Below are 21,250 nucleotides of genomic sequence, written 5' to 3' on the forward strand. Positions count from 1 at the left end.
TGTCTCCCTTACTGCCCTACAACTGAGCAGGGAAACTAAAAGACTCTAGGATGGAAGAAGATGCTTTCCTAAGCTCAAAACATATGAGGAAAGAAAAATCTTTTTCTTATTGTGAGACAGGAGGAATCAATATGAACTGAACTGAGAGAGAAAGAAGAAAAAATGAAGGCAAGATGGGAAGGCAGCTCATGCCCCAACCTCCTTCCTCACTGCACTTGTACAAAGGGTGATGGTTTGCAGTTCCTGGAGGCACTTCCAGTGTTCAGGGCTGTGTTATCACCTCCGTGGTAACCTGGGCAATGGAGCAGCAGGGAAAGGCTCCTCATACTTCGAGTACATGGGACATCCATCTCTTTCCTCAGCCCATCTCCATTCATAAAGAGGGTCAGCATTGTTTCTACTACAAACATGAGGACACAGGGCCTCCTGTGGGTGAAGGGACTCCCCTATGTCATGCAGCATGCTGGAGAGGGCCCACAGCTCTGGGGCAACAATTTCACTGCTCTAATTCACAGTATGTGCTGCACCTGTAACTAGGAGTGTGGGTTTGCTGAAGTTAAGAGGAATGGTCAGAAACCATGTCCTGACACGAACAGCGGTGGCCAAGAGAAGAAAGAAAAAAGAGGGGGAGACTGATGGTGGCAGGAAGAGGTTGATGCCCTGGGTGTCCAGGTAAGCACGGCAAGGAGTTGTTCCCTATGGTCTCCAAGGAGGTGGGGGAAGTTTGCGAGGGGCTGCCTGTGTGGGAGAAGCCCTAACCCTTAGGGTGAAGATGAGAAATGCGATAAAGCTGCTGGGGCGACTGCCGGCCCCCGAGGGATGTGAGCCAGGACAGCAGATGTCCGGGCGCCGGCGGCTGAGGGGCTGGCGGGGCCGAGCGCGGTGCGGGGTCCCGGCCCGAGGGAGCAGGAGCGGAGCGGCAGGACCGCCCGGGGATGCCCCGTCCCCCCGCGGGAGGCAGCGCCGCCTCCGCCCCGCCGCAGCGGTGCCGCAGGCGCGGGGCCCCGGCGGGGAGGGGTTTCGCGGCCCCAGCCGGGGGCGGACGGGCGGCGGGGCCGTGTGTCCTGCCCTGCCGGGGAGGGCCCTGCGCAGCGCCGCCGCCGCTGCTCCCGCTCCGCGCACAATGGCGACTCCCAGCCCCAGCGGCGGCTCCGGGGGGAGCGGGAGCGGGCCCGGGCCGGGCGCCGCCAGCAGCAGCAGCAGCATGCAGGGTAAGCACCGCCGGCCCGGGCAGCGCCGGGCCTCGCCGGGCCGGGCCGGAGCCGCCGCAGGTCTCGCCCTGCCCGGGCCGTGGCGACCCCCGGGCGCTGCCGGCTGGCGCTCCCCGCGCCGGGCCGCGGCTGTGGAGCGGCGCTGGCCGCGGGAAGCCCCGGCTCGGCCCGGCCCCGGCGGCCCCGCTCCGGGCCTGCCCCGCTGGCGGCCTGGCCGCGCCCGGCGCGCTCGGCGGGAGGAAGCGCGGCCCTGGCTCTGCCCGCCGGAGCTGCCGGGGCGCAGGGCCTGCCCGGAGCTCGGCCCCCAGCTCGGCCCCGGCCGCCGGGACAAAGGCCGGGCTGGACGCGGCTCCGGCCTCTCCCGACGGGGAACGGTGCTGCGGCCGCTCCGGGTGACCGTGCAGGCCGCGGCTGCAGCAGCATCTCTGGGGGGCCGGCCCGTGCCCGCAGGGGCCCCGCGGGGTGGCCGGGCCGGGGCTGCGGCAGCACGGCACTGCCCCGGCCCGCCGCCTCCGCCGTGTGCTTTTCTCAAGGCAAACGCTGAAGTGAAATCTGTCCAGCACGAACTTGTGGTTCAGTTTCGTTCCGTTCCGATGGAAATTTACAGTGCTGCAGCGGGTCGTGTTGGTTCCCACCGGCACTTGTTGATGGTTGAGCAGCCTTGCAAAAACGGTGGATGTTTGTTTTTCAGAAAGGCCTCCGTAAACCCTTTCAATTTCTCCTTTACAGTTAGACCACTGAAAAATCCTCTCTGCTTGAAAAACATTTTAGGCCTTATTAGGCTGAGGGGGCACAGTGCTGGTTTGTTTGTTTGTTTTAATTAAATACAGGGATGGTAATATTGAAGAAGCAATTTACCCTGTTTTAGGACCAGGAAAAGGGAAACGTTGCTCTCTGTGTGACAGAAGTGCAGATACTGTTGTGAAATAATGTTTGTCACAGTTACTTACTGTATTCTGTGTTCTATCCTCCTGATATGGACTGTGCTGAGACTGTGGGGGCTTGTTTGGGCAGAGAACTGATGGTTAAACTGAAGAGTTTGGTGTATTTGGAGTAAAAAGGTGAATTTTGGCTCCTTGTAGCTTCCCCTGCGTGGAGGATTTGGTACCTTTTGGGCCTTGTCAAGGTGGTATTGTTTGTCTTTCAAAAACCAGTATTCCAGACCTTGTGAATTAAACACGTGGGTTAAAAACTTGACCGTGATATGCCAAAGCAGTTGTGATTTAATAAGAATAAGCCTTGTTCTTGTACTGTAGTTACAACCCTCAGTGTTGCCCACTGTATTTCTGCCTGACCCGTTTTTCATATTTGAGTTGTTCCTCTGAATCACCTGTATCTTCCAAGGCTGAGAGTTGGTTTTGCACCGTGGTGCCTGTGATGCCCTGTGAGTTTGTGGTGATGTAGCAGCTGCAGTGGAGCTGCTACAGTGGAGAAAGGGCAATTGGTTCTGTTGTAGCTGGTTTAAAGTGGCTGTTTAAATAGGATTCAGGACCATGGGCCGCTGTGATGATGCTCAAGTGCTGGTAGTTTTTTTCTGAAGTAACAGGTGAGTGTTTAGATGTCCCACAAGGAGTTGTGTGTGGGATCCTGGCTGAGCTCTGGAGCAGTAGGTTGGTTTGACTTTGATGGTTCCTGGAACCTGCAAGAAACTCTGTCCCAGGAGGACCTGTGCTACCATACCACCTGGGTGGGATGGGAATGGGGTGGATGTAGCTGCAGGTGATGTGCAGGCTGCTGGGGCAGCTCTGGCTGCTCTCCAAGATGCACAGTGGCCTTGCCACAACATATGTTCCTGCTGATGCCAAGGCAAGCTGGGCTGAACAAAGAAAACCCCACAAAAGTGCCAAGCATTCTGCAGTTGGGACGCCCAGCTTGTGCTTGTGGTGAGGCTGGACAGGCACTGGAGCAAGGGAGGTGCAGGAATGCATTGCTGGATGGAGAGAAGAGTAGGTAGGACTGCATCAGTGTTGATTTAATTGGCTTAAACAGCATGACAAGGTGGAGCAGGGAAGTCATTAAGCTGGAAACATGTAATTATATTTAAAAAAACCAAAACCCTTTTGCTCAGTTAATTTTCAGCCAGAAACACTCTGACCTGGCTTGTGCAACTGTTGCTGTGAGGGAGGTTGGGAGTGGGAGAGGGTGGAACTCCCATGCCTAAGAACTGTGGCAGTACACTCCTGGACAGCAGTCTGTTGCTTTTGGAGACCCTGCCCAGAGGCCATGTGCTTGGGCAGGCTCTCCTGAGGTGAGAGTTCCTTGCAGGGGTTTTTGTTTTGGTGTCAAGGCTGGCAGTTTTATAAGGAGTGTCAGGGCATTCATCAGCACCTGGGGGTAGGGAAGGGTTGTGAGGATGCTGGTACGGGGGTGAAGTCTTCAGAGAAATTGAGGCCCATCACATCGATGTCCAGGGCAAGGAGAGCAGATCCAGAAGGTCTCTGCAGGCCACCCAGTTTTGGTTTTAATTCTGTATCATACACCATTTTTGATGCACAGGCTAAGGTCCTCCAGGTGACAATACAGAAGTGAAGGGACACTGCCCTGTCATTTTGCTGGGCTCATTGTACAGCCATGGCTCTCAAGCCTGGTGATGAAGCAAGGGGTTGATTTAGGCATTATTATTATTCACCATCATTCTGCATGCCCCAGCTTCACTCTGATGTCTTCACTTGGCTACCGGGATCAGCTGCCCATGCCAAAGGACCTGGAGCTTCGTTCCTTCCCAAAGAGTCTCCTGGCCAGTGCAGTTCATGGTGCTGTACTCAAGGCACAGCTTGAAGACAAAGGAGAGCTGGAATTCTGGGTATTATAGTGGATCCTATTCCATAATTTTTAAATGTCTGTTGCGTGCACACTGAAATCTGTCTGGATGCTGATGACTGCTGATGTGAAGAGTTGTTGTCGTTCTTACTCATGTGTAATGTTAAAGTTCAGGAACAGTCCTGAATATTTAGTGTCCTGGATGTTTTGTAGAGGAAACAGATTCTGTGGGAAGTAGCATACCTTTGGCAGTGATTTAAGGAAAAACCAGCACCCAAACGGTAATTGGAGCAATTTTGTGTTTCTCTCGTTGCCAAAATTAGTAATACTCATTACTGCTAACATTACTCAGAAAATGATAATTTGAAGAATGGTGGTATGAAGTCTAGAAATGTGGTTTATTCCAAGGCATAGGGAGAATTTTGATTCTAATTACAACCAGTGGAGTCACTCATCCTAACTACAGTGCCAAAGAGGAGCTGGAACCACTTACAACTGATGGTTATGGAATCAACTCTGCTGCATTGGGCACTCAGGAAGACTGGAGGCAGCTGGGACTTCTCCAAATACTCACTGCCTGGTGTGTTCTGGTGTATTTAAAAAGCAAAGCAGAGCTACTGCGTATGTCTTCTCAGAGTGTACATCATCGCTCAGATGTGTTGGGTGGGAATTCCTGACTGGTTCAACCAGAATTTGGGATTCTCAGTTCCATTCATGTGTGTGGTCCTGTTTGCTCCCTCATTGATATTTTTTGCCCTCTTCACCCAACTCCAGCCAGTTTAGCGAAAAATCAGAGGAGGTCTGTCTCTGGTGAGAGAATCCTTTGTGGGTATGAGACAAGGAGCCTGGGCAGAGAGGTTGTTAAGAGGTGTCTGAGTGCATGAGGAGATGAACTAGAGTCCCTCTCTTACCCTTGGGTGCCATTCCAAGTGGTTTACTGAAATTGGGTGATCAGTACCTATTTACAAGGAAATTCCTGTACCTTTCTCTTTCTGGCAGAAAAGAGCTGCTGGGAGGCTTTTTGAGAGGTCAGGAATTGTTCATGTTTGGCTGGTTACAGAATTGGTGAGTACTGTGATGGACTTTGTCAGTCACTGTGGTCAGGTGAATTTGGTGTGGGTGTGTAGTGGACACTGTGTCCGTGGAGTAATTAATCATGGCTACTGCACACAGCACTGGCAGGAGCAGAATATTGCTTGAAACCATTTGTGAGCATCGACTGGACTGATCCTCAGTATGGGAATTCTGTAAGAGATGCCATGGTTCCCGTGTCCTCCTCTGTTGCCTGCTGCCTGGATGAGTGCATGGAGTGACTGGAGCTGCTCCCCTCCCCACTCTTGCCCTCGGTGGGATTATCAAACCTGTGTGTGTTAGCAGACAGCACTGATGCAGGCTGACTGTGGCAGATTGACAGGTGTATGTCCACTTGTGCATATTTGCATTTAAGAGCGATGAAAGTTGTGTGGTGAGCAGATCAGTGTATTTTAGTAATCAGTGTGTTTTACTTCATTTTTTCCCCCAGTTTATTTCTGTTTGGGCCTTAGGGCCATGTCTGCTTTCTGTTTGAGTCTTGGTGTAAGGTTGTGTATGTAGGGTTTTATTGGTATGTGGGCATATGGTTTTGCATTTTGGCTTTCTATTTTGTGTTACCTTTAATTAACAGATTTTTTGATATGTCTGTTTTCCTGGTAAAAGGGCAGGTCTAAAGTAGTAGTTAGTCTCCACAGATACTGGGAAGCCTTTTCAGTTATTTTATCCTGATTTGAGGAAGCCAGGAGGTGTGGAAGTCACACTTGCCCATCAAAATGAAAGTTATCCTGCATGAGAAAGATGAGCTTTGTGAGGAAGCAGAAGAAGCCAAAATGTGAACTTTCCAGACTTCATGTTGTTGAGGAGTCCCTAAAATTAAATTTGTGTGAATACAGCGAGGCATTACTTACAGGAATCTCGTGTAAGCACATCAAGCTCTCCGTGTATCAAACACACATAAACAGCTTTCTAGCGTCATGCAGCTTTGAAGCTGGATGCCTTCAGTTGGATTTAGGCTTGATAAGATTTTGTGTGAAAGAAAATGTGGAGGTCTGCTTCCTGGTGGAGGAAGCAGACTACCTGTTGTAGCCTGTGGAGACAGGAAAGGAAAGCTGTGTGAGGGGAAGAAGCTGTGCAGGGTGTTTGTGTAGTGCTCTGCCCTTTGGGTAGGAACTGGCAGCAAATATCCATCTCCAGACTCCACTGAAGTGATGCTTATAAAGAAGGTATAAAAATCTCTGAATGGATGTGATGTGTCTGGCATCCTCTCAAAGGCTGAAGTGCACTGATCTGGACCAGCGTTGGAAAGGTGCTGGTGATGTTCCCTGCTCTCATGTACCTCATTTAAAATGGCCTTCATCGTATTTAAGTGCCTCCTTTGATGTGCATGTGTGTCTTGCCCTTCTGCCTTGTACTAAGACAGCAGCATCCACTTAGGAATATGGACATTGCTTTGCTGCAGCAGCAGGGTGAGGAAAAACCTGCCTGATACTGGCAGCTGAACCTTTTCACTGTGGTTCAAGAAGTATCACTTTGGGATGTAGGCTTTTTCATGAGTATTTTGATCAGGACGGGTTATTTTTATTATTGTACAGTGTTGTCTGCTGGCTTTGGAGAGATGAACAAATGTTTTGGGCATTCCTTTGTTATCCTGGTCATTCAGGGTTGCTGGGCTGTAGCATCTCTTCTGCAATGAGAAGCTGAGTCCTTCTGATGACCCTTGTTCAAAAGAATCTGTGTCTTTAAGTCTATTTGCCTAGGAGTTATTGCATTTTTAAACTGTTTTTCTATCAGTTTCGTTGATTTCTGGTTTTTGGTTCTCGCTGTGCAGTTCTGCTGCTGCTCCCTTGGCCAATGCCTTCAGTAATGTGAATCTTCCAACGTATTATTCCAGGCTGCTGGTGTTCCCTGCAAAGGGCTTTTGTCTGTGTTCTGGGTGCTCAGGTTTCTTTTCATGTTGTGGATTTGTTTGATTGCAGAAGGGATGTGTGAGCAATGGGTAACTGACAGTGCAGTGCTTGTTGAGCACGGAAAAATGTCTTTCAAAAAGGTGTGTTGCTACAGCTGGTTTATTTAATGTGCAGTAGTTACTCATGATAAATCCCTGGAGAGAGACACTTTACCTGTGTTTCTTCAGTTCAGCTCATGGATAACTTGAATACTGTGTCTCTGCTAGGCTGAGAATGGAACAGCTATTGCCTGTTCATTGTCCCTCTGTTTTGGAGGATGTTTGGAACATGAGTGTGAGGCTCACCCCTTGCAGCTGGCACTGACTTGGCTGTCAAAATATGAAATACTTGATTATCAAAATCAGTGAGAAGGAAAGTGCTCAGAGTTATCTTGAAGGTACTGAGGGGTTAAGCCATTATTCATAAAGTGTAAAATGCAGGGAGAGTGAGTTTCATCTCATTCTCCTGGGACAGGATTGCAGGAAGGATTTGTGCAGCCTTGGAGCTTTGGTTTTTACTCATGGTTATGTTAGTGTCTGAACAAGACAAAGCAATTTTTGCTGTAACTCTGCACCCTGTTTTCTACCCCCACCCACCTCTTTGTACTGCTGCTGAGTTGTTGGACAAGTTATCTCTGTTACAGATCTCCTGCTGAGGTTTGCTGGGTGGATTTATGTAAACTGTATATGAGATGCTTGGAACACTGCCACTGCAGGTGACACCTCATGTGGCAGCCTCTCAAAGAGCTGCTTTTGTGCTACCAGCATTGAACTGACTGCAAGAGCTGGTATGGATGTACCTTTTACATCCACGTACCTTGAACATACACAGCCCATCTCTCTGTTCACCTTGTAGGCATTTCCCATGTCGGACCGTGTTTGTCCCCATGCCTCATGAGTGATCTCAGCTTAGGACCTGTCATCCCTTTTTGGAACTGTGTATGAGTGAATTGGCCTTTTTCCTGAGCCCCTGGAGCTGAAGGGAAGGGTAGACTGCAGGGAGATTTGCAGTAGGAGAGACTTGAACTAATTCCTGTGATTTAGTACAGTGAACTCAGAGCACCCAGAGGACAGTAGAGATGTGTTTTAAACCAAATGATGTAAAAGAAGACTGATAAACTTTGGCAGCCAAATGCATTTGGAAATAATGATAAGGAGGGAAGTGAGAGTTGAAAACCTGCTGTGCCTCAGCAGTTGAGCTGCCACAACCTCAGCAGTGAAGCTTTGTCAGCCTGAACATTTGCATTTTGGAGCTGGTATTTTGGACAGGTGGTGGTCCTGACTTTGGTTCTGAACTTCTCATTCCACTTTTGTTTTAGGTTATATTTGTCTGGTTCTTATGGTCATCTACAATCTTACTGGGTTTGCTTTTGCTTGAGGGGAAGTTTTAGGTCTTGAAGCTCCCCAATATGTGCATTTCCTGCTCTGCTTAGGTGGCTGTTTCTTCAAGATTAATCCTGCAGTTCATGCAGGTGTAACATGCCTCTCTCCTCGTGGTTAGCTAGAAAGGTGCAAACGTGATTTTTATCAGATGTCATAGGTTTGTTTAACAGGTCCCAGTGGAGCTCTCTGCAGCCCTGTCTGGTGCCTGCTCCATGCCTGCACAGATCCTTTGCAGGGCATGTGAGGTATCATTGGCCTGGATTTGCATCAGGAGTATCATGTGATGCTGCAGAGCATCTTCCAAAATGTGTGACCTTGACACCTCAGGCTGTACCCTCGGTGGTGAGATCGCTGCTGCTGCTGTTAGTGAGGAAACACAACACGATGTTGCCAAGTATCACTGCTCATCTCCATCCTATTTCTCCTCTCAGGTGAGCTGAACTTCGTGCACGTGGATGGTACAGTGACAGTTTTTAGTAGGTATGGCCCATTAACTTCCGTATGAGAATCAAGGGAGCTGGGAGTATGTGTATTGCACAGGTTGTGTATTTATTAGCTGCTAAATTGATTTCTTCTTCTGCAAATCAAAACCTCGATGTTTGCCCTTTACTGGCGGCAGGGAGAGCCCTCCAGGAAGCAGACAGCTCTGCTGGTCCTGGAGCAAACAAAGAGTCCAAGCGCCAGGAATTAGTCTGTGTTTTAAATAATTTATCTGATCTTTCTGAGGTGCTTCAGGAGATGCCCTGTGGCGTAAGGAGGACAGCTGTTGGGAGCAGACAGCTGAGCTGAATGGGAGTTGATCCTTTATCCGTTTTTGTCTAGGCTTATTTTTTTTCTGTGGACCAAAAGGGTTGTGTGGTTTGCTTTGGACCTAATTCTCTGGAAGTGGTTCTCTGAAGTGAATTAGCTATCTCTTTGCTTTTGGACCAGAAAGCAAAGTGTTTGGACTTTGAAGAGGTTTGTGGACAGAGATAAAACAGTTTCCTTTAAAAACATATGGCTGTGTTGTTTGACCTGGGAGGGGTTGTGGACTAAGATGAAAGCATTGCATTTGGAAAGCTCTTCTGGGGAGCAGTGGGACCATGTCCGAGTTTTCCTGTAAAGACCAGTTCCACTCTTGAACACTGTCAGTTCAGGACTTGGTGTCATGCCAAACTCTGGAAACCTCATCCTACCTTTGATTTCCTCTTGTCCCACCCAGAAACCTGCATGGGCAGAAAGCAGGAAGCGGGAGGATGGTCAGGCTTTGTTCAATGCTGGCCTTCAGGGTCCTTTTTGCCTTGGGGTAGGTAGCTGTAACAATCAGCGTGTGGAAAGTGGGGTATTTGCATGTCAGCTTTTAGAGCTGGTTTGCTTTGTGATTTGGGGAAGAGGTCAGATTTCTGGTCTGATACAGGCCAGCTGTTGTCACTAGAAAGTGTGACACTAAGGTGTAAGTTAGTATGCAAGTTTACACAAAGGAGTTGGGAATGAGCTCTGACTTCTGTTGGAAGAAGAAAGGGTTGGATGCAAAGGTTTAGATAATGTGCTGCTATAGGCAGCAGCTTGGCAGCTGAGTTCTCTTTGCACTGGAGCCCCATGTTATGGAATGTCTGAACAAGTCTGCCAACATTCTCCTGGAAATGCAAAATCTATTTGAAAAAAATATTTTTAATTAATTGATTTCTTTTTGAGAAGAATTGGAGTAATAGCCTGGAGCTTTTCTGCCCAGCTGGTTATGCCAGAGACATACATAGCTAATAAGCTTCTTATGGGTTAAGCTTTGCCACTGTGTATTGGTGCTAGATGTCCATGGGGCTAAGAACAAAAATTTTCTCTCTGGCCTGTTTCTGTGGTTTCTTCCCTGCTGATCCTGCTGATGAGAACTTCAGCTGAGCAAATGGGAGAAGGATCTCAGCAAGTGTGGAAGTGGCAAAGATGGAGACAGGAGTGGTGGGAGCTGGTATCTGAGGCCCATGTGTTTCTGTCTGGAGGGTTATGTGGGAGGGCTTAGTTGGCTTCCCCATCAGGGCTATGATTTGGAATCATCTGTGAGTTGAAGAAATTCCCAGTCTGATTTGTCAGTATGGCTGCTTTTTCCTTGCCCTGCAAAAATACGAGAAATGAAGAATGTGTGAATGCACAGTTTATTTCAATGAAGCCCTACCGTGTTTCTAGGTCTGGTAATTTGCTTTGATATAGACAGGCCTTAGTCAGAACTGACTTGAACAGGAGTCTGGAACTGAACTGGCAGCAGCAACCCTGAACCCAGACCAGGGCACTGTGGTGCTCTCACAGTACCTGGGACGCAGTCCAGGGCCACTTACCCACAGCGTTGTTTCCACTTAGTAAATAGCAGCTTTTTGGGAAGTTTTGTGTAGGGTTTCCCTCTCAGAGCTGAGTGATACTTTGACTTCAGCAGCAGAGCTCTGACTGCTGAACAGTGTTCTCAGAATAATCCTGTGCTGGCATGTCCTGACTCCTTGAGACCCAAACCAAACACAGATAATGCTCTCTGACAACATTCTTCAACAGGTTGATGTCCTTGCTGTTGAACAGTGCAGAAATGGAGGGTGTAATAAGACTGGGGTCCTCATCTTCCTGTCCCTTCAGATGTGATGCTCAAGATTTGAGGGTTTTAGCAGTCAACATAGGTCTCTCCATGGCAGCTGGGCTGATAAAGGGGAGGTTTGGGTCATTTTCATCCAAGCTTCAGGAATTGCTGCTGCTTTATTGCCCAGCAGGAGCATTGACTGGTGCCAGAAGAAAAGTGACTTCCTCTTCCAACTTTGATGACTCAGTCCCAAGTATGGCAGTTGTTTTAGATGACTGGGGGTTTGATATGATCTGGTGCAAGTTAGGACTCAAAGAAATGTAAAAACCTTTGGAAATTTCTTTGATAGGAGAAATAAAATAATGACATGTAGCAACACAGTGAAAGAATCGTGTCTGCTCTGTGAGGGTGCACACATTCTTCTGGGACCAGCCAGAGCCCAGATAATGCCCTTACCCCCTGCCAAGGGAACTGGAAGCTGGGTGCCCAGGGATTCCTATGACAAGTTTAGTAATTTGTCTCCACCAGTTACCCCCTTTCTGCCTCATGCATTAAGTGTAGACCTCTTTAAAAACAGTTCGGACTCTTGGCTTTCAGTGGCCTATTTCTGTCATTAGCTGATCTATTCTTTCTGTTGCCACACCTTGGTGATTTCATGGCGCCTTTGTAGCTGTTGATCTGGCGTCTTCAACATGCATGTGCTGCTCCCTCTGTGATGCCTGTGTCTAGGAGGTGTTTTAGGATGTGTTGGTATTCCTGCCCTGGTGTGCCTTGGGCTAGGCAAGGAACCAGCCTTCTTTCCCCTTTGCAGCACATGGGTGCTCTGTTCCCACTGATGGGATGTTATTTGCAGCATCTTTGGAGTTCACATTGTCTCTGGAGTTTGCTCATGGTCTTGCATGGAGCAGAAAACAGTCAGCAAAGCCAGGTTGATATACCTCAGCTTCCCCCTTCTCAGATACCTCCGAGGGCAGCAGCACCAGGAGCAGACCTAAGCTGTGCTGGTGCCATGAGCAGAGATGGCTCTCACATCACTGATAAAAGGTCATGCAGCTCCCACCTCCTCAGCAAAAACTGGGGAGCCCTGCTGTAGTGAAGTTGCAGCACCATAAACCAAAACACTGTGGGTCAGTTTGCTCTGGGGTGAGCATGGGCCAGGCAGGCAGCAGGGCTGGCTCGAGCCACAGGCCACACGTGGGTGGCTGCAAAGGTGGAAAACTTCTTTGTGGAGCTGGGACACCTGAGAGTCAGGAGGGCTTTTGTGTGGGATAGTCCATTTGTATGCAGGGCTGGTGCACACATCCCTCTTCCTGGAAGCTTGCAGGGAGAAGGAGTTAATGGGGACAAGGGCAAGGGAAGAAGATAGCTGGATCTCAGTTGGGGCTACCGGCTGATATTTTTGCAACAGTCTTCTGTTACCCAGCATGAGACCGCGGGGATTAGCTGGGCAGACTCTCAGGCTCCTTCCGGACTGAGGGCTCGCCTGCCCTCTGCACACCAGTAGAGCTTTTTTACACAGACTTTCAAAATCCAGTGCACTTGGGGAATTTTTATTGAGAGATTTTATGGTGCTTATTTCTTCAGCAGCGAAATTTTGTGTTTGCCCCTAGTTATTTACCCTAGTAAAAGGGTAAACAGCAAGGTTGCTGCTTCCTGAGAGTGCAGTGGTGCTAAATTCCTCATGCACATTGCTGTAGTGCCTGCATCCCAGAGCCTGCTGGATCACACCTGCCTCTTCCAAGCGTTGGTGGGTCAGGTCCTTGTCACTGCTCAAAGAGTGGGAGCTTTGCCATGACCTGCCCCTTACATCAAGCAATGGATTTGTACCCAGGTCTGTGGTGTGGTTATCTGGTGTGATCTCTGTGTGATTGGCATGAAATTCTTTGCTTGGGAAGGAATTATTCTCTATGAGGGTGATGAGGCCCCAGCACAGGGTGCCCAGAGAAGCTGTGGCTGCCCCTGGATCCCTGGCAGTGTCCAAGGCCACGTTGGATGGAACTTGGAGCAACCTGTAATAGTGGGAGGTGTCCCTGCCCATGGCAGGGGGTGGAACGAGATAGTCTTCCAAGTCTCTTCTCACCCAAACTGTTTGGGATTCAGTGAGTCTGGTTTGGCTGCTGGCAAGGTGAAGAGGGGGCTGCAGGCAGTGCTGCTTGCCCAGGTTGCTGTTGTACAGGAGAACTGTCATTAGCAGCATCTAGGGGGGATTTTCACAAAAAGCCACTCTAATTATCTTCCCTTACTCTGGACAGGTGTCTTTGATGAAAGTGTGGAATGCTGTGCTCAGCCAGGTCTGATCTTTTGCGGTGGTGGCAGCGCTGGAGAGTTGGGCTTCCACGGGAAATTGCCAGGGTGTGAGCAGCTGGACCATCTGTTTTAAAAGATTGTTTAATATGGGTACATTTTCTCCAAACCTTCAGCTTTCTGGGAACAAAACAGTCTCTTCAGTCTTAAAATTTGTTACTTCATACAGTACCCTGGTGCACTCCTTTCCTGCCAGGTGCCAGGGTTTGTACCCTGGATCCTGATCGTGGGATTGCTCTGTATTTAAAGTAGTGCAGCCTAAAGTTTGATCGGAAAAATCCATTTGATTTATGATTTTAGAATAAACATTGAAAGATAAAAGGAGATTCTTAATGCTGGTGCTCTCCTTTGAGTGAATGAATGAGAAATGGTCTCTTAGTATAGGCTTTCAGTAAAACTTCTGTGCAAGAGCACAAAGAGAGGAAGCTATGCCTCTTTTTAGCAATATCCTTGCTTTCTTACCAATATTGGTACTGAAAATTTGCTTTTTCTTGCAACTAACCAGATTTACTATTCCTACTCCTGAGAGGGCTACTGTTTCTCACAGTGCTGGTGCAGCAAGAACTCAATTAAATTTCTTAAAAGGTTGAGGTAAATTTGTGCCTTCTGCTTTGCCTGTGACATAAGGATAGCGGGATTTGTTTCAGGATTTGGTGGTGGTTTTTTTTAATATAAATCTGAATTGTAGAAACTTTGTGCCTTTGTATTTCTTTCAATTTACATGAATGTTTTTACCCCATATGCAAATTTGTTGCAGCAATTCTAATATCTGAAGAGGTAATTGCTAATGTTTTTTTTAAACAGTTGGTGTCGTCGGGTTTTATCTCAGTATATTTTGTGATTGCTGTTCAGAGACATTGCTTCTGTGGGACTGTATATAGAAAATTCTTTGTTGTCCATTAGTTTTCACAGGCTGGTGTTTTTCTGTCTTGGAAGAGCTGAGAAGGAGCTCTGCTTCAGTGTTCCAGCACAGAGTGAACCTGTGTGTCAGAGTTACTCCCCTAGGACAGGGTTGGAAAGCACTTATTTATTCATTAATAGCTTTCTATTAGCTCAGAATATACAGATATTTAGGAAACCTGGTGTTGGAAGCTGGAATTTCAAACCTCTTTTGCAAGCTAGAGCTCTGGGGCAGGAATTGAGGTAGATTTTTAGACCTTTCTGGTAAATAACAGAGAGGACAGTGACTGAGGTGTGAAAAGAGGTGGAAGGGAAGCATCTGCCCCAGGGAGCTGTTGCCTGGAGGTGTCTGGATGGGGAAAAGTGGCCTGTGGGCACAAGGGAGCAGTGACCTGCTGGTGACAGTGATGGAGCTGTGTTAATGGCTCTGCAGGTGAGACAGAGTTAGAGATGGGACTTGCTGGGAACAGCTGGCACCCTATGGCTCATGTGACCTATGGCAGCCCAAGAAGGTTAATTAATATTTATTAAGGACAATGGCTTGCTTTTGTGTCAGACGTTCTGCCAGCTCACAGTTGTCTGGCATGTTAAGGCTGTAAATGCTTCTGCAGGAGTTTAGTTGCTTTCCCAGCTGAAGCTGAGATCTTCTGTCAGGGATAGAGTGTTTGAAGGGTTGAAGTCTGCTACCAAACAAAAAATCTTGAATAAAAGATAAAAAAAAAAAAAAGGAAATCACAAGGCTTTGTCATCAGTGGATTTTGCAATATAGTGAGGATTTTCCAGAGCTCAGCAGCTGAGTCTAACTGGTAGGCAGCCCTGCAGTAAACTGGTGATGAATGGGATCTTAGGGAAGGGAATTTGCTGTTTTCTCATTTCAGGAGTTACGGAAATCTGAGGCTCCCACAAGATGAGGACTTAAAATCAGTGAATCCTTTCTGCCCAGCCCTGCTCACTGTATTGACTACCTGGAAGTGTAGGAAAACATGGGAACTGCTTTGCTGGTGGCAGGGGACTGCAGAGTCCAGCTGCTGGTAGCATGGGGCCAGGCTGTCGCCGAAGGGCTTTCAAGAGAGCAAGTGACAAAAATCCCTTCAGTATCACTATGGCTTTCTGACCTTGACAGTTTGGGAGTGAAAATGTGTGCTTCCAGCTCTGGAATCTGCAGTGCACTTTGCCCTGCAAGCAGCGATATGTGGTGTTCTCACCTGCCGTGCTGTGAGCTCCCTGCAACCCCTGAAGGCTCTGAAATGTTTCCATTAAATTCACTTTGCTGACTCCTATGCCTGGAGGCAGGAATGCAGCTGGGTCCGACCCAGGAGGCTGAAATCCATTAAGTAAAAGCCTTAAGCCAATACTTTAGCACCTCTTTGCCAGAGCATCACAGTTTGCCTTAAAAATGCAGAAGATACACAGGAATAGTTGATAATTCGGGGTTGTGCCCACAAACCCTAATGCTCTTGCTGCTACCAAGTTCCTGAAGTGTTGCATAGTGGAGCTCTTCATCTCCAAGAGTTGTGATTGTCTCTTTCTCTAAGAACTACTGCTGCTGTGCATCTGAGTGTAGATGGTCTTGGTTTGCACACTCAAGAGCTATTCGTTGCCTGAGTTTTGTTCCAGGGAAGGTTTCACATCTCACTATGGGGAGGAGCAAGTGCCTGCTCCCTTGCTGCGGCTGTTGGCCTGGTTTGCTGCTTTTAAAGTCTGTGTCAAACATGGTCAGTTGGCTGTTCCTGGAGTTAGTCATTGAATCATAGAGTGGTTTTGGTTGGGAGGGATCTTAAAGCCCACCTCGTTCCATGCCAGGCTGCTCCAAGCCCTGTCCAACCTGGCCCTGGACTTCAGGGATGTCCAGCCACAGCTGCTCTGGGCACCCTGTGCCAGGGCCTCACTACTCTCCTAGGAAAACATTTCTTCCACATGTCCAGGCTGACCCTTCTCTCTGTTAGTTTAAAATCTGTGCAGGTAAAGATGAGACTCCTTGCCAGAAAGACCAACCTGATATAAGGTAATGGGAGAGGGAGCAGCTGGAGCCCTGGCCAGCCTGAGGGGTGGGTCTGGGGGGAGCCTTTGATGAGCTGTGAGGGCTGGATCTGGGGTCTTCCTCTGGGCAGAGCCATGGCTGGAGCAGCTGCCTGTGCTGCAGGGTGTCAGCCCGTGTCAGCCCAGAGAGCTGCTGAGAGGTGCCCATGCCTTGTTTCCCCTTTAGATTTTAACCAGGCAGATTAAGGACTGAGCTATTAGGAGAGCAGTCAAGAATATTCTTTTGATGGAACAAACCCCATTTGTTCCTGGCAAAAGTGGTTTACAGCAAAGAGAAATTTTGATGCTGAGTATTTTCCATTAAAAATACTGTTAATTGCTAAATAGGGACAGTGTGTTTGCTTTAATTACCCCCCGAGTGTATTTTAATTGTAGTTTTCTCTTTAAACCACTTGTTAAAGTGCTGGAAGTGTGTTTACTGACTTTGTGCGTGTTCCATGCAAATGTCACGTGTATTTTGAAGGAAAGGATGACAATAGCATGAATGCATTTACCCATTTAGCTTTCTCTTTCATAGGTAATTTCTGTAGGTTATGCTTACCAGCTATTAATGAGAATGAGGGGAATTATTGGATGTTAATTTATTTTTTCAAGTACTCAGTAATTGTTGATGATGAAACTGGTGGCACTTAGAGAGGGCAGGAGAGGTCTGGCCTGGACCTGGCACAGGCTGGCACATACCTATTGTCCTCTCCCATTAAGTGATGCTTTTTGCTGTGCCTCCACTTCTTTTCCTCCAGAAGAACACCTTAAATTTGACTGTGGGGGTTGTTTTGTGCTGAGAAGGAAAGGCAGTTGCTGTTCTCAGTGCTGGAAGATCAAAGGTTTTACTGGAGAGAGAATGCTTTGCAGATCCTCTGCTTGTTGTAAATGAAAGGAATGTAACACAGGTGTCTGAATTTCTCATGTAAGCCATTGAGAAGTGGCAGGATTTAATTCCCAGTGCTCTATAGCTTTTTCATGGGAAAAGAGCAGCGAGCCTCAGTTCAGGATGGCAGCTTTGCCTTAGTGAATAATTTGGCAAAACTGTGCTGTCAGGTGAGGCACGAGCTGTGTTGGTGTTCTGCTAACCTAGATTTGGGAGACCCTGACAGTAAGCAGTCAGGATATTAATAAATACTGAAATGAGAGGGGAAATGTGCAATGGAACTGACTTCCTGCTGGCCTAAAGAGAGCAGCTTTTAGCTTGCAGTTTCTGTTGTGCACTGGGATGCAGCTCTGCAGAGCAGCAGGATGCAGTGCTGAACTTCCCGTGGCTGAGGTCCTTGTCCTGTGGCATTCCTTGCCCAGGCAACAGCCCAAGCCATTCTCCATTTCCATGTGTTGGGCTCCTGCCTGTGCCCAGCTCTGCCTTGTCTGCGGGAAGGGCTGTTCCTAGGGGGTAGTTCCTTCCCATTTACATTTTGCTGACAAGTTCATATAAAGGGTCAGGGACTCTTCCCTTTTTTCCTGTTTCTACCAGGATTGCAAACCTCAAAACTGTTCGAATTTCATTTCCCAGACTTTGATGTGAAGATCCCTTCCCAATGTTACTTCATTACAGCAGGACCTCAGTCCTATGTCAGGGCCTGTTAATAGTGCTGCAAGATAAGTACAACATAATAAAAAGCAGTCTTTTTTTTTCAATTACAAAAGTTGTAGCAATAAAAAGGCAGCGGGAGTTCCTGTGCTGTGGAAATAAAGGGTTTGTGTGACCTTTGAGGGAGCAGAACCCTTTGAGCTGGGTGGTGGAAGGAGACCAGAGCTCTCCACAGAAATTTCACCTCCTGACTGTGATCCATGTGCTGGAGCCAAGCACTGCAGAGGCTTGGGTATGTCCTGGCTAGAAATACTGGGGTTTACTCATCTGGAACCACACGGAAAAGGAAAACCACAAAACCCTCAGCTTCCTGCTCTGCAGGTAATGTGATTGCAGCTCCTCATTTCTCTACTTTCACTTTCTGCAGTGTTTGCTTGCGTTAGAAATGGCTGTATTAAGGTCTTTATTTAAAATATTATTTGTCTTCCTAGATCTGTTCTTCCTTCACTGACAGGATGCTAAGTCTTTGTCTAGAATTGCATCAGTTGGTGTTCAAAAGCCAGTCTGTGGTTCACTGCTGTGGAAGTGTCTTGCTGCAGATCCCTTGGCTCTTGGAGTCAGAGTAGTGTCCATCTGTGCAGTTCTTCCTTCAGCAAGAAGTTTAATTGTTGTCACACTTTGGTATTATCTTCACTCAGGAGAAAGTGAAGATTTCTGCCACATAAGTAAGCATCCACAAGGCTGTTGAGAGCAGCCAGCTGTTGGAGGCAGCTCTGACTGTCTGCCAGGCTCCTGAAGGCAGCAGCCCTGTGCCCAAATCCCTGGTTGACTCCAGCCTTCAGTGGAGCTGTGCAAGGGCTTTGGTACCTGCTCTCTTCACTCCTTCCAGCACAGAGCAGCAGCTCATTCGTGGCATTCTGTGCGTTTTGTCACTTGAATAACAATGTTGGGCAAGAGTGGCATCACTGCGTGTCTTTCTGAAGAGGGTTTGATGCTGCCAAGCTATGAAAGCTGCAAATTCTCTGGGAAACATCAGTCATTAGACAATGCCTGACATGTCTCAGCAGTGGGAATCAGGGGTTCCTTCCTGTGCTTGTCCTGCTACAGGGTATTGCTAATTTGTACTGAATGCTTCACAAGACAGCACAAAGCTGGAATTTTTATGAGTGCACAAGATCTTTTTTTTTTTTTTTTTTTTTTTCTAAGAAAAACATCAGCCCAAAATCTGCTGTTCACAGAGCTGTGGTGTGATTAACAAACCCTCTGAGTGTTCACTAAGTTATTTCAGTGTTGAGAAATAACTGGTGTTCGGGTGTTTCCGCTGGATTTCAGCGTGAAGAAGGGTTTGAACAAAGTAATGAAAGTGAACCGAAGTTCATTTAAGTAAGCTTTTTTAGATATTTTTTTTCCTTTTTTTTTGTTTGGGTTTTTTTTTTAATTCCTTGCTATGTGAATTTACCTTCATTTTTCCTTCTCCACTTCCTTGGAAAGCAGAGTAATTCAGGTGCTGGGAGGTGAGCTGTGACATGGCAGCAGGGCACTGCTGGCCATAGTGGAGGTGTGCTGGGTAAACCCTGGTGCTGGGTTGTGGCATTGAGGATGTGCTCTCCTGCAGACAGGGAGTGGATCCAGTGGGAACACCCAGGCCTGTTGTGTGGTCATGGGGGGATCTGTGCTGCTGCTGTGCTACACAGAGTGATGGAAATTCAGCCAACTCAGGCTGTGTCTCAAATGCAAATGTCAGAGCAGGTCCTGTGTGACAAGGGGAGAAGGTGAGTGGTGACAGAGCACTGGCCATAGGTGACAGGTTGTGTCTCTGCTGACTGCCTGCACATAGCTGAACTGCTGTGTTGGGTTTGTGTCATTCAACTTGACTTCAACTCTGAGGGCTTCAATCAGGTGTTGGGTTGAGTTGGGTGAGCTCTTGCCAGCCTGGCACGATGGGGTCTGGTGTTCACAAGGCAGTGGGAGGATGGGATCTGACTGTAGAAGTGAAACCCAGCAGCAGTCATTAAATGCAGAGATACCATGACTGACTGAGGAGGGCCTTGAGCTGGAAATGGTTGGAGGATGAAAGAATATCCAAAGGAAGGATGTTGTGGTTTTGGTTATCAGTCTTTTCATTGATATCTCAGTGCTGTGTTGGAGGGCAGGATGATGTGCTAGATGGACTACTGCAGCTGTTCTTATGCTTTTTGTCTTTAGACCTAACCCTTACCCCTGGGATTAGAACATCTTTTTCTGAAATCCAGATTGGGGAAGTAAAAAAATAGATCAGATAGATCTATCTACAGATACAAGTTCTAAAGCTTAGCACAAAATTGCCTTGGATTTAGTGTATAAAAGTTATCTGAATGCTTTCAAAGACAACTAAAAGCTTTATATACCCTGTAGACTTGTGATTTAATTTCTTGCTCAAGCAACTCTACATACCTTCATTACAATTCAGCAGAACTAAGCAAAAATGCCCATTGGGACCATCTATTCCAAGGTGTTCTTAAGATCCAGATCAAAATCTTTCCCAGTGTAACAGTGCAAAAAGAACCTTGCAGCTGAGACCAGGTTTTCAGAAGGGCTCAGTTCCTCTCTAAGGCTGTGAAGACACTGATCAGATGTTTGGGAGAACAGCACACATGGGCACTGACAAGCAAGAGACCAGTTCATATGAAGCAGATCCAAACTTGAAAACTTGGCTTGGTGTGGTTTTAGTTATGCATGGATGTAGGCTGGTAGTATTTGGAAGAAAAACCAACTGTATATTACAGAGTTTTGGATTCAGACATGAAGATTGGCTGTGCTTGCATTGCACAAAGGGATTATCTCTTGTGGAAATAGTGGTCAAGTGGAAAAGCAGCCCAGTCAGAGCATTATCCCTCCCCAGGAGAGTCTGAGGTCTGTTGAAAGCCCACTCCAGTAGGAGTCTCCTCACTATATTCAGCATTTTATTTGTGCATGTTAGTGTAGCATGAACATTTTCACACACGCATTCTCAGCTTATTCCTTCTAGTTATTTTAACTAGTCAGTGACAGGCAGCATGTAACTATTCTTACTCCCTGCCTCTGGAGGATTTCTTATTCTATGATTCTGTGACTGGAGGATTCAGTCTGGTGCCTGGGTCCAGGGTGTTTATTGGAGCCAGTGGGATGCAGGCTGTGATTGGCATTGCCACTTTGCTGGCCTAAGGTATCCAGAGGGATGATGGAAACATGCTTGTTGCTTTATCCAAAGAAACTAAATCCTTTCCACTGACCTTAAGCAAAGATCTCAGGGGCAGATTTTTTTCTCTTGCTCTTAGTCTGAGTATAAGCTCCTAACAACAAAAAGTAATAAAATCAACCAAGTTCCCTCCCCAGTCCTCCTTCTTGTGGTATATTTAATAATTGTTTCTGTACTGTTTCAGACTGAAAAAGTACCTGGCATGGCCCTTTGCATAATTTATTGCTGTTGTTCAACAGGAGAGGCTCCAGGTGCTGCACAATAAATTTCCCAGGGCAGTGTCACCCTTTGTTTCTGACACCTGCTCATGACAGGCTCAGTTCTGCAGGGTTATGTCATGGCTGCATCAGGCACAGGTTGCAGGAATATTTTGGGTGAAGCAAAGTGCTGCTGTGAGAGCAGACAC

At 47.6% G+C, this 21,250-nt stretch overlaps 1 protein-coding gene across 2 annotated transcripts in view; it reads left to right on the forward strand.

Annotated features, from left to right (window-relative positions):
- The first annotated feature begins 1,010 nt into the window (after nucleotides 1-1,010).
- Nucleotides 1,011-21,250, forward strand: part of MAP2K4 (mitogen-activated protein kinase kinase 4) — a 66,354-nt gene continuing 46,114 nt past the window's right edge. The window contains exon 1 of one of the 2 annotated variants that reach the window (XM_066332138.1): nucleotides 1,011-1,211. In XM_066332138.1, coding sequence (XP_066188235.1) covers nucleotides 1,124-1,211 — 88 coding nt within the window. In that variant the 5' untranslated portion in view covers nucleotides 1,011-1,123. The remainder of the gene's footprint in view (nucleotides 1,212-21,250) is intronic. The other variant, XM_066332139.1, reaches the window with a different exon arrangement.

The sequence above is a fragment of the Sylvia atricapilla genome, chromosome 18, assembly GCF_009819655.1.
Source record: "Sylvia atricapilla isolate bSylAtr1 chromosome 18, bSylAtr1.pri, whole genome shotgun sequence".
NCBI lineage: Eukaryota > Metazoa > Chordata > Aves > Passeriformes > Sylviidae > Sylvia > Sylvia atricapilla.